Below are 13519 nucleotides of genomic sequence, written 5' to 3'. Positions count from 1 at the left end.
TAAACTCTAAAAGCAGAGGGGGCAAAGAGACATGTAAATGAGGAAAATGTCTCCTAAACAATGTACTATTACAATGCTGTCCTGATTAGGAATTAATAATAAAAAAAATCTCTGTGTTACTTGGGTGATTACATCATTTGCAACAATCACTGGGAAACTGCTATTTTTTTTTTCTGCAAATGAGACGCTGTATAATTTTCATCAGAGAGATCCTCCAAGTCGGCTATTGGCGTTATAGCACATGATTTATCCTGTCATTAGCTTGAGAAATAGGTCCTTCAGCTTTCTCCTCTCGTGTGGAGGAAGGGGAAGACAAGCAGAGGAATATTTATGACCGTGTATCAGAGTTCCCGCACAAACACCTGTCACTTTCTGCACTCCTCCCCAAAACACATTTCACCAGCTCATCCACCTTGTCATTACAACTAACCACTTCGTTTATTCAATTAGACACGCGTCACTTTGAAAAGTCACCGGTTGTCATGTGGAAATGTTGAATATAATTTAAAACTGGGAGATTGGTTCACCTTGTGGCATAAGGCAGCCTCATGTTTTACTATTCATAGGCACCTCCATTATTGATGCAAACAGCAACATTTTCCTGACTCCTCATTCAGCTCAGATTCATTACATGCTAGTGGTTAGTGTGAAATGTGCTCCAGTTTCTGAAAGATGCCTGCTGTCAACTCTACAGAGATATCTTCTGTGTGATTAGAACCGCAGGAGGACCCATTTTGAATATCTGTGTTTCTGCTTTCAGTAACCCTTGCTTCTGAGTCCAGAGAAACATGAAGAGAACCTGTACCCCTCTAAGGTTTCATGGAACAGGTTCCATTCTATATTAGTTTTGGGGATAAAACTATATTGCAACTTGAATTGAAGAGGATGACAACAATCTATGATTCTAAGAGGGGACCCGTAAAATACCCTATTTTGTTTTCGTCTTTATCTGTGGTAACTGTATAGGAGGCTTAAAATAAACCAGCGGCAACTGAAATATTGGGGCTTATTACTGACTTGTTTCTAAAAGTGCAAGAATGAGGATAACTGTCAGGGCCAAGTTACACCTAGTTTCAGCACCTAGAGGTGTATGGAGCTGTATGATTCTTACTATGGTGCAGTGTTTATTACAGTGCAAGTTTCTGGGGTACATGTTGCAGTGTGTATTGGAGTGCATTGTTTTGTGTATTAGGGAAATTAGTACACTTGTTATGTGTGCATGCTGTAGGGTGGCATTTTTACATGGATGATAAAAAGGGTGCCCTTTATTTTATTTGAACATTCACCTCTAAAGAATATTCTGTGTGTTTTTTTTATTTTGGGAAATATCTATAAGCATGTAGATAGAACTACCAATACATGTACACATACTTGGTGGTGCATGGTACATTTAATAGGGTTTTACTATTTAACACTCTTTAAGAGGCTGACCCTAGTGTTGTCCTAGAGGACCAAAAACTTTAGAAAAAAAGTGCACGGTACCTTGACAAGAACAATATTTGAATGTCAAATGTTGAAAATTTTACAAAATATAAGTCTTATAATTGAAAGGTCCCTAAGGGTGCAGAATAGCTTGTTAAACCTATTTTTTATTGCATTTTAAAACATTGTTGAAACAAAGTCCATAAAAAAACAAAGATTTCAAAAATTCTGCCGAGAACTCAAATATGGTGGATTGATTGTTAGAACTAGTGCCATTCATTAACAAACCTCATAATATAAACACTGAGCAGCAGGAGATCTACCTGTTCTTTGTAAGATTGAACAGAACATCCACTTTTTTGGGGAAAGAACATTCCTCAAAGTTATTCCTTTAACTAGCTTGAAAATGCGTGCTAATACGAGCAATGCTGAAACTGGCGAGATTTCATGCCAATATCAAACTGTGCGCATCCACTGTGAGAAGGAGACATTCTAATGTGTGATTCTGCTAATGATTTGGGGAAAATCAAAAACAGGAGTTTAATAACATGATGTTATTTTTAACCAGAAGTTGCATTTTTTTGTGGAATTCTCAATTCAGTGCTGATCTATAATGTCTAAATAGTGGTAGAATTACTATTAGGTTTGACAAAGTTCATCAAAGGAATTGTGCAAACAAGTGAACAAGAATTAAAATTTGAACTAGTTTACTTACTAAACAGGCAAGAATGCGTTTGGTTTGCTTTTATGCCTAAGCAATTAAACATACCCTATAAAATACCTTCATGTCAGACTTGAACATAGCCAAGACAGAGTGTCCTCTGTCAAAGGGCATGAGCCATATTCAGCCACAACCCCTCTATGGCACTGTCTGAACATCACCCTTTGACAGATACATGCTTGTGATTCAACATGGCAGCTGTTTTCTGAGGCTAGTAGCTAGAAGCAAGCAGGGAAGATAGTGAAAGACAAATTTTTACACATTTTTGCACTCCAATTCAGACCACTGTAAAGCAAACATTCCCTGACTCCATGCCAGTCTGCTGTCTTCTGCACACTATGGGATCAGGATGTCAATTTGACAGCCTAGACCTGCAGATAACACTTAAAGACTAAAGCTACGTACACAAGTCAGATTTTTATCGCCCGATAATCGGCATCGGCCAATTATCGGGCGAAAATCTGCCGTGTGTACAGTCGGTGTCGTCCATCGTCCGGACGACCGACCTGCCGGATCCACGGACGATGGACGACAGCCGATCCTAATGAAAGGGAAGGGGAGAGCGCGCAGCAGGGTGCCGCTCCGTCGCTCTCCCCCTCCCCTCTCCATAGAGCATGAACGGTGCTGTATGTACAGCATCGTTCATGCATCGTGCACTCCCTTGTCGTTGGAATGGATCGTGAAAGATCCTTTCCAACGACAAAAATTGGAAGTGTGTACGCAGCTTAATTCTCCAGGTATAATCAGCAAAGTTTCATTGACAATAGACAACTAGCCCAGCATTGTACTAGAGAGGCACTTTCTGCATTGCAAAACTTTAAAGTTTGCATTTTTTGTGTGCTTTGTTTTGTTGTAGCACCTCATTGTAGCACTAAATGATTCAGCTAACAAATCTAAGGCTTGGTAAAGCTGCGTACACACATGCAATTTTTGTCGTCGGAAAGGATCTTTCACGATCCTTTCCAACGACAAGGGACTGCACGATGCATGAACGGTGCTGTACATACAGCATCATTCTGCTCTATGGAGAGGGGAGGGGGAGAACGACGGAAGGGCACCCTGCTGCGCCGCTCTCCCCCTTCCCTTGCATTAAGATCGGTCGTCGTTCATCATTCGTGGATCCGCCAGGATGGATTCACGGACGATGAACGACGCCGACTGTACACATGCCAGATTCTAGCCCGATATCTGGCGGATGCCGATTATCGGGCGAGAAAAATCTGACGTGTGTACGCAGCTTAAGTGCAATATATCACATTTTTCTTGGGTTTAGATACACTGTAATATAATCTTCATACGTTTTTTTATTTTTTCACTTTGCACTAAAATTTACATAAAGAAGTCCAGTGAAAATAGCAGTGTATTATGAGGTCAATGTTTTTTTTTTGTTTTTTTATAATGCTTCCAATCAAACTGCACAGACCAAAAGAGAGCAAATGTTCCTGTTAGCATTTATCTACACTTTAAGCTTTATTATCAAGTTGTTGGTTTTATCTATTTTTACTCCTTAGAATTATTACCATGAAAGCAATGTGACTACATGTATTAAAGACTCCATGAAGACTATTTTTGTATTGGTTACTGCATTTTTAATTACACAAATTTATTAAAAAAATTATTACAAAAACTTTGTTTTTCAGTGCTAACCAATGGCAGAAGATTTGTTTAGAATTTGATAACGCAGCCTAGTAACATATGTTTAAGGTTAATTGTGGGCAGTCAAGTGATAATGCATGGAGAAAGCAACTGGCTCAGTAAAGTGTTGTTGCATTAACCCCTTGAAGCACACACCAATTCAATGACCCGGTCAGTACCATAGAAAATCTGTCTTACAGTAAGGATTCTTCATTTAGAATAGATATGTAACACGAAAAGTCTACATATAACACAATCACAATACTCTCTCCATATTGCAAGTATTTTGATTGTATATTGTAATTAGGTATTGTGATTGACTGATATACTATATATATATATATATATATATATATATATATATATATACACACATATAATACAAAACTCTCCCAAGCGCAGCTTTTATGGTAACAATCCAAGTGATTTATTTTAAGACAGGTTTGTTTTTTTAACAAATTCTTGCCAGAAACCAGTTTGTTTTTATGTGTAAATACAGCTCTGACCACCTAGAGATAGAAGAAAGAACTGAGGAGTGATCTGTATGCCTACGGGGAAAAAGAATTTATGATAAATATCACAAGGTTTCCACATCATTGAAGCAGGATTAGATTATTGTATTATTCACTTCTCTAAACATAAAGTGGAATTCTACCCAAACAGCTAAACATACAGGGAAAATGCATATAAATGAACAGCTTTACCTGTCAAAATACTTCAATTCTATGACACCACTACTCACTATGGTAGTTTGCAGCTTCCTGTGTCACCTTACAAATCACTGAACTATAAATTTGAATCAAAACGCTTGTAGAGCCCACTACGTCTTTTGTAAGGCTAGGTACACAGGTGCAATAATTATCATTAGAAAACAAACAATTAACGACCAATCAAATTATTTTGAACGATAGTATAGTGCACGATTCTGTACATGCTGTAACAATACGATCGTTAAAATATAATCCACTAATAATGTACAAACACTTGATACGATTGTTTGAACCATGCAAGTGATGTCTACCAGAGAAAGTGCACCGCAGAACTATCCACAATCACTGAACGACCGTACACACAATAGATAGCAAAGGATGGTCGCCCAATCAGATCCCCCGGGACGGTCGTTCGCTTCCAGCAACATTCCTCATTCATCGGCGTTGTTGGCTAGTCATTCTGCACTTTCTTGTTAAAGATTATCAGACGATCAGTCATTAATCATTTGTTTCCAACAACAATTATTGCACGTGTGTACGTAGCCTAAGTTACATGAACACCTACCAATTCAGGCTCTAGTACATTCATTTACATTGTAAATTATGTTCTTACTGCCTTACAGTCCATTTTCTCTCAATAAATGTGTATATGGGTCATGCAAAGACAAAACAAATCGCTGCTTTATACCATCCAAGTTCAGTCATTGGGTTGATTTTCTACATGAGTAGGAGCTATTTACTTTGCAAAGTAAACCTGCCTTCACTTTGTATACCCAATCATTTGCTGGGACAAATTCTGTTTTCTCCCCCTGCACGTGGTTGAATATTTAAGTAAATATTGTTTGCACCTTCTTTACCAACACTAAATTTGCTCATATCCCTTAAGGAAATCAACTCAAGAGAAAAATGCATCACAAATACTTACAATCCACTCAAAAAATGTAAAAATATCTGGCATCAACATCATCTATTAGTTACACAATACAGCAACAATACACCTAGAAAATATATGCCTGCCCTATGCCTAAGAGAGGAGTACAGCTTGTCCTGATAGTACTCTTACATCTAACTCTAGCTACATCAAAATATCCCAGATAAGCTACTTTTTAAAATCAGTAAAAAGGACTTACCATTTTGGACATCCAAAACATGATGTTTATCCAATGTCCATCCACCCATGTTTGAGGCGTCCAGCTCATAGCCTTGTAAAATTGCTGTTCTTTTTTCCCATAGAGTAAGGTCAAGGCAGGATTCATATTCATATCCAACAGACACTGCAAGACAAAGTCACCATGAGTGCATACTGTATAAATTACAAGAAAATATTAAACATATTATAATTGCAGGCTGTGCTGTACTTCCCCACATCTTTAGGTTATTAACAATATGTATTTCACTGGAATCCTATCTACAGAACCCTGCAGACAAAATACAAGCCAATGTGCTGATCGTGGATAATGCCAACTCCAGTGCCTGATGTTAGGAACTGGAAATGGTTTGGTTAAAGATTCTTTCTATACGTCTATGTAATCCATGAATCTTTACAAGCTACATCAGTCAAACTTGCGTATTTTGCGTATAATATTTAATTTCTAGATCAAGATCCTCATACTTTCATTGTAAAATTACACCCACACTAATAGATAAATGAATAAACTGCTAGCAGCTTCATATCTAATTATTTTATATATGAAGTACTCTGTACTCTATGATGTACAAATGTAACAGACAATTTCACATACAAAGGTGAATTCATGCTTGCTGGGACTGTGCAATAATGTGCTTTGTATTAGGTAGCCTATTCACTAGCACCACTTATTTCCTAAAAACTGAATGCACTAAAAATGTGCATGTCCCATTTGTAGCACCATGCTTCATGGCAACACACTTTAGCAGGTTGGCACGCTATTGAAAATGAATGTTAGTTAAGGAAACCGTATGCAGCTTACTGTGGGTAACTGCCCTTTACAGAATACATATTGAGTTACATTAATCACACATATAGCCATGGACCTTTAAGAAATAAAAGAGGCAATCAACTTGCAATTGCCTTTTAGCTGCAGACATTATTCAAACATACGTTATGACACAATTCTTTGTTATGAGACAATGACATGTACTATAATTAACAAAATACACTTCGGGAGTAATTCGCTTTTAGCTATTAAACATATTCTGTATTATGATTCACCCAATAAAACACCAGTGACAGCTGAAATCACAGATAATATTCTGTGTAGACACCTTGAGTTGTATAACACCTTGTGTGATGAATTGCAGCTATCCTGCAGTGTTTTTACATATTTTCCCTGGTTACAACATGTCAGGATCTGAGCTAGTCTCATCATCTCCCACTCCTGCTGCTTCTGCCTGGATTATCTCCATGGCTTCAGGACACACCATCCTCACTGCTTCTCACCTCAATCATCTGGGACAGCAGTTTGTTCCTTAATGGCAGTGCTGTGATCTTAACTTTCTAACCTACCTTGTGTTTTTTTATCTGTTTATTCACAGAATTCTTAATTGAGGACTTAGATAGCTGTTCGTCTTTTCTCACCAATAGATTGCTTCATTACCTTTGTGATTACACAATTGCTCTTATATCTATTAGAGACTTCCTGGATCAGTTACCACAGATGCTACACAGATGGCACATGAATTGGTTTTACCATGTTCCCCTCACACCATATGGCAAACAGAACTTTTCCAGCTGAAAAAGTAGGGATCACTGGTCCCTGTGACAGCTGGTAGTTGTTCAGAGTAGGAGATGGGACGTAAGTTTCATAGTCAAGATTCTGCCAAGCTTTTTAGTAGACTTCTACCTACTACTGTAGTAAAATATTGTAACACCCATCTGCATATACTGTCAGACACAAACATAAAAGGACAGAGTAACCTGAAACACTAAAATACTGTATGATTAGCATTAGCAATAGGTCTACTTGAACATAGGCATCACAATACAAGCTTCTGGATGATCGGTGTACTTCATATCCCCAAGTGTAACTTGACATCAGATCAGGAAAAGGATATTAAGCTTAAGCTCTGAGCAAGGTGATCACTATGATTGTCACTGCAGAGCAATCACATGAACACTGAATGCAGGTATTACATTTGCCCAGGAATGGTAGTCTGCTTATTTGGACAAACAAATGCACAGACAGAACTGATGCCATGAGTAGTGGATATGGTTCTGCACTCAGAAAAGTATATTTAGTATGCTTTATTTTTATGATTTGCACTTAAATATATACTTTAACATATCAGTTTATTACATTTTATACAGTAATACTGTAACTGCTGGTACACTAGCATTTGCAATGAGCTTACTGCATGAAGTTTTTGTTGTTCTAGTTATCTAGTCATGCTTTTAGGATTTGTCTGAATAATATATCACGTGAGGCACTTTTATATATTACGTGTGTGTGTGTGTGTGTATATATATATATATATATATATATACAGTTAGGTCCATAAATATTTGGACAACTTTTTTCTAATTTTGGTTCTGTACATTACCACAATTAATTTTAAATGAAACAATGATTTTCAGCTCTAATTCAGTGGGTTGAACAAAAAGATTTACATAAAAATGTGAGGAAATAAAGCCTTTTTTTTACACAATCATTTCATTTTAGGGGCTCAAAAGTAATCGGACTGTTGACTCAAAGGTTATTTCATGGGCTGGTGTGGGCAATTCCTTCGTTATGACATTATCAATTAAGCAGATAAAAGGCCTGGAGTTGATATGAGGGGGAGGGGGTGCTTGTATGTGGAAGATTTTGTTGTGAACAGACAACATGTGGTCAAAGGAGCTCTCCATGCAGGTGAAACAAGCCATCCTTTAGCTGCAAAAACAGAAAAAAACATCCAAGAAATTGCTACAATATTAGGAGTGGCAAAATCTACAGTTTGGTACATCATGAGAAAGAAACAAAGCACTGGTGAACTCAGCAATGCCAAAAGACCTTGACGTCCACGGAAGACAACAGTGGTGGGTGATCGCAGAATCATTTCTATGGTGAAGAGAAACCCCTTCACAACAGCCAACCAAGTGAACATTCTCCGGGAAGTAGGCGTATCGATATCCAAGTCTACCATAAAGAGAAGACTGCATGAAAGTAAATACAGAGGGTGCACTGCAAGGTGCAAGCCACTCATAAGCCTCAAGAATAGAAAGGCTAGATAATACTTTGCTCAAAAACATCTAAAAAAGCCAGCACAGTTCTGGAAAAACATTCTTTGGACAGATAAACCAAGATCAACCTTTAACAGAATGATGGCAAGAAAAAAGTATGGAGAAGGCGTGGAACAGCTCATGATTCAAAGCATAGCACATCATCTGTAAAACATGGCGGAGGCAGTGTGATGGCTTGGGCGTGCATGGCTGCCAGTGGCACTGGGACACTAGTGTTTATCCATGATGTGACACAGGACAGAAGCAGCCAAATGAATTCTGAGGTGTTCAGAGACATACTGTCTGCTCAAATCCAGCTAAATGCAGTCACATTGATTGGGAGGCCTTTCATAGTACAGATGGACAATGACCCAAAACATACAACCATGGCAACCCAGGAGTTTAATAAAGCAAAGAAGTGAAATATTCTTGAATGGCCAAGTCAGTCACCTGATCTGAACCCAATTGAGCATGCATTTCACCTGTTGAAGCCTAAACTTCGGATAGAAAGGCCCACAAACACACAGCAACTGAAAGCCGCTGCAGTAAAGGCCTGGCAGAGCATTTTAAAGGAGGAAACCCAGCAGCTGGTGATGTCCATGGGTTCAAGACTACAGGCTGTCATGGCCAGCAAAGGGTTTTCAACTAAGTATTAGAAATGAACATTCTATTTTCAGACTTTTAATTTGTCCAATTACTTTTAAACCCCTGAAATTAGGTGATTGTGTAAAAAAAAGGCTTTTGTTTAACCCACTGAATTAAAGCTGAAAGTCTGCAGGTCAACTGCATCTGAGTTGTTTAATTTAAAATTAATTGTGGTAATGTACAGAACCAAAATTAAAAACTTGTCTCTGTCCAAATATTTAGGTATATATTCAAAATTATTTACCAAATTATAAATATTTATAGTGATAGTAAAGAAGAATGTATGTAGAAACTAACTTTTCTTTTTAACATAATAAATAAAAAAGAAACACATACCGACAGCTTCAGACAATCCATAGACTTTCTGGTTGTACGCATCAGTCTTATCCCATATAAATGTGTAGGAAAGGTTGGGGGATGCAGGGAACCATTTTTGGAAAAGTCGTCCAACTACTGCAACCATCAGGTGTACCTTCATCAGATTGAATGGTATTACTGAATGAGTCATTGTAATTTTAAGCACAGATTTGTATCCAGCAGCTCTTGAACTCAAATAGGATAGTTTTAAATCAGTCCCTGGAATAGTTGTTTCCTCATGAAGTACCTGGTTTAAAAAAAATATAAGCAGATTAATAGATAGAAATTGCCAAACATTGTAAATAAATTGCTGGAAAATAGCCAGAATACAGAAAGTCTAATAAAAGAAAAACGATAAAATGATAATCAAGTGTACAAATAACAAGAGAGATTTTCATATATAAGCATAGCACAGTGGAGTATTGTTAGAAGAGGGTCAGGGCATACGTTTTCATAGCCATCACCAAAGACATGAATAAAAAAATGTTCCTAGCTTGATCCAATAAACAATTATCTCCTGTATTGAGTGATAGAAAATAAGATACTAATGTGCCCAAAGCAAGGGCCACTATTAACCCCACTTAACCTTGTTCACTAATGAATAAGTTTATATTAGGAAGTTAATTATATTTAAGAGTTTGTATTCAAACTGGCAGAATAGGAAGTGAGAGAAACTCTCACTATTCTAGATTGAATAGATATGTTACCTTTTTGTCCTTCTGTCCTTACCTAAACTCTATATTCTGGCTGGAGCAAGGCTTGAAGGCGGCTGTAACACAGAACCTCAGCTTTACAAGTTCCAAACTCTTACCATTGAACCAATACGCTGCTTAATAAAATATAAATCTTTGTATGTATTTGCTTAGTTTTGATTGAGAAAGAAGAAGACATTCTATTGCTACAATAAAGGGGTTTCCAGGTTTCTTATGACTGTACTGGGCAGAATTGTGTAAGTATGTAAGTGGAAACTAAAGCACTTGCTAATTTTCTATAATTGTTACTTTTTCTAGCAGTATTAGGACAGTGCAATAAAGTAACACCAAGAACCAAAAAACATGATTAAAAATAAATGAATACATTTCCCCTATTGATCTGACTCCAATAAATTGAATCTGTTTGGCTAGTATACAGTCAGTGCACTTTGCAGAACATGGATGCTCTCTGAACTTCATTATTGATAAAAACAGTATGTGGTGGAAAACATAGATATATTCAGCCTTATTAGAAGAAACATCTTATAAAACTAAAACATATACATTTCTTTATTAGACATTGTTTTTATTGTATACCTTTGCTGCTCATTGTACCTTTCTAATATAGTTTTGATATATCGGGTGTGTATTGAAGATATGTATGTAACGTAGTCTGCCTTCACCCGGTGTTTAGCTCAGCAGACACTTCAGGCAGCATATTTAATATCAGGTAAATAACTGGCATGACGCACCACTGTAAATTTTGCCAAATGGTTTTAGCTTACTGAACAACTTATCTCATCCATAAAGCTGTCAGTTTTGATGAGGTTCAAAGGCACGTGATATATGTATTGGTTATATTATCAGGCTTGACTCAGTTCTTTATTGTTTTTTTTTTTTCATGTTGAGGATACATAAAAATCTCCCACACATTGCTTACTCTGTTATCGCTGCTCTGTTGCAAAAAGCTTTGGCTTTTCCAAATGGGAAACTGACAGACATTTTAACTACAGTCTGCTGATTGAAGGTTCCGTGCAGTCATTAGTCATGGAGATTTTAGACTTTTACTTACTCAGATATGGCAACTAACGCAATCACCTTTATTTCACTTCGAGCCGCAATGACAGGATTACAATCTATAATAAGATTCCTACACAAAGAAGACTAGCATTTATTGTTGCTAAGCCACCAAGCACTGCTCATTTGATATGCATAGCCAAGTGCAGAAAATAAGAATTGGGAGGGTTCCCATGGGAGAGCTTTCAAACATTCCTTTTTATTGGAATATTTTGGCAGAGAGACTTTGCTTTCCTATGTCATTCTCACATTTTATTACCCAGCGTTTTCATTTGTCAGGTTTTCATCTCACTGCTGGATCTTAAATAAAACAGCTGCCTGTAATCTGCAGGTTTCTCCTACAGTTGTTTCAAAAACATAAAGACAAAAGCCAGTTTCCCCATACTCTTCTGTCTACCGGGAATATAAACAATTGGCCACCATGTTAAAGTTGGGGTGAAGCTGTCACTGAGAGAATAAAAGATAGACAGATGTTGCAACTATGCCACATAAATTGTCTTCTATTGTCAGAATGTGGATTTATTAAAATATGTGCAAATAAATTTGAAGGTTGTTTTGTGAACATCTTCATCCAACACCTACTTAATGTATTAACAGCAGGAACTTCCATCATGTAGGCACTACAGCCACTCCTGTTGCATCTTCCAACAGATACACATAGAAAAGTTATTAAAGTGTCCTGAATTTACTGTCTTGTTGGGTATATTCATGGTTAGAGAAGGTGCCAGGGTTTAGAATCTTTAAATTGTTGGGGAGAGCCAATTATTAGTCTCTTTATGTCTTGGAGCCTGTTGGCAGCTACAATAAATTTCCCATGTTTTTGCAAGATTGCCTTGAGTTTTGAATAGGGAATTACATTGGCTAAATTGGACATACCATGAGAAAAATCTGAATAATGGCATTAAATTCCTTGTATTCTGCATAGTAATTCAGCCACTGCCAAACAAAACCTGACATTGTTTGAATGTCTTTGTTCACTGAACAAGGTTGTATTTGCTATAAGACAAGAGCAAAGTTGAGGCACCAGAGCAATTACACTCATTTTATGCTCTTGTTTTCTTTTGTGGTCAGTAAAGTATGGTAATAGAATAGAAGAAGACGATAGAGATAATATGCAAATGTAGTCATTAGCTCATTTTATTTGCTGCAAAATATTATATAATGTATTTAAATGGCAGATTCACCTTTTGTCAAGTTATCACTTAATAAATACATTCATCCCTTTGAGTGCATTTAACATGGAATAATACCCTAAGCCCCAAACCCTGAATTTTTCCCCCAACATGACGCTAGCAGTCTCCTTCTCATACTGTTCATATGCACCAGGGTCCTATTCATTTCTGGGTGCAAGACTAAGCAGAATGAAGAGAAGTCAGGAACATGCTGGAGATAAGACTGGTATTGCTTATACCTATTTTTTAGATTGAACTGCTAAATAGGAGGTGGGCGTTTTGCTCTTTATTTTACTTTGAAGAATACACTGAAAAATATATGCTACGAGAATATTATACAATGTGTAATACTTTACCGACATCTCACAGAATGCCATATAAGGGACTTGCAAATTCACACTGGGAAAATGCTGCTTCAATTCTGCATTAATTTCATCTAGCATATAAGTAAATCATGTGTGTTATTTCTGCTTACTTTTAACACTGTGGAATCAGGTAGTATGAAGCCTAAGGCATGTACACTTCATCTTACATATGTATAAGTATATATTTTATAGGTAATCTATAGCTTTCTATAGTCATTTGATGTTAATGCTACTCTCTAATAAACTTGTGGATACATATAACTTGAATAATATAGTCTGCAGCTATACACCTCTTCAGTATTTTTTTTCCTGTGCTGTATTTTAATGTTTAAAGTATCTTTGAAAAATAATACGAGTTTTTCATTTTATGCCTGTGATGTTCTAGGAAAATGGAATAAAAGGGATTGCTCACAGAAAGGGTTCACTTTATGTGCAGTCAAGCATGCTGCTTGCAAGTGCTTGTTCACAGTCTCTTCCTTATAATTGGTTTATTTAAGTCACATGACAGTGTTTGCTAATAGGAGCTGAATTTTACTTTGAAAGCAT

At 37.0% G+C, this 13519-nt stretch overlaps 1 protein-coding gene across 16 annotated transcripts in view; it reads right to left on the bottom strand.

Moving 5' to 3' along the window:
- TENM3 (teneurin transmembrane protein 3) overlaps window positions 1–13519 on the bottom strand; it is a 699726-nt gene that overhangs the window by 53648 nt on the left and 632559 nt on the right. For all 16 annotated transcript variants that reach the window (XM_072406090.1, XM_072406089.1, XM_072406092.1 and 13 more), the window contains 2 exons: window positions 9647–9914; window positions 5619–5762 (listed from right to left, as the gene is read on the bottom strand). In XM_072406090.1, coding sequence (XP_072262191.1) covers window positions 5619–5762; window positions 9647–9914 — 412 coding nt within the window. The remainder of the gene's footprint in view (window positions 1–5618; window positions 5763–9646; window positions 9915–13519) is intronic.

Source organism: Pyxicephalus adspersus, chromosome 3, assembly GCF_032062135.1.
Source record: "Pyxicephalus adspersus chromosome 3, UCB_Pads_2.0, whole genome shotgun sequence".
Classification (NCBI taxonomy): domain Eukaryota; kingdom Metazoa; phylum Chordata; class Amphibia; order Anura; family Pyxicephalidae; genus Pyxicephalus; species Pyxicephalus adspersus.
Note: the sequence above shows the minus strand (reverse complement) of the source record. Positions and strands in the feature narration are given on the sequence as shown.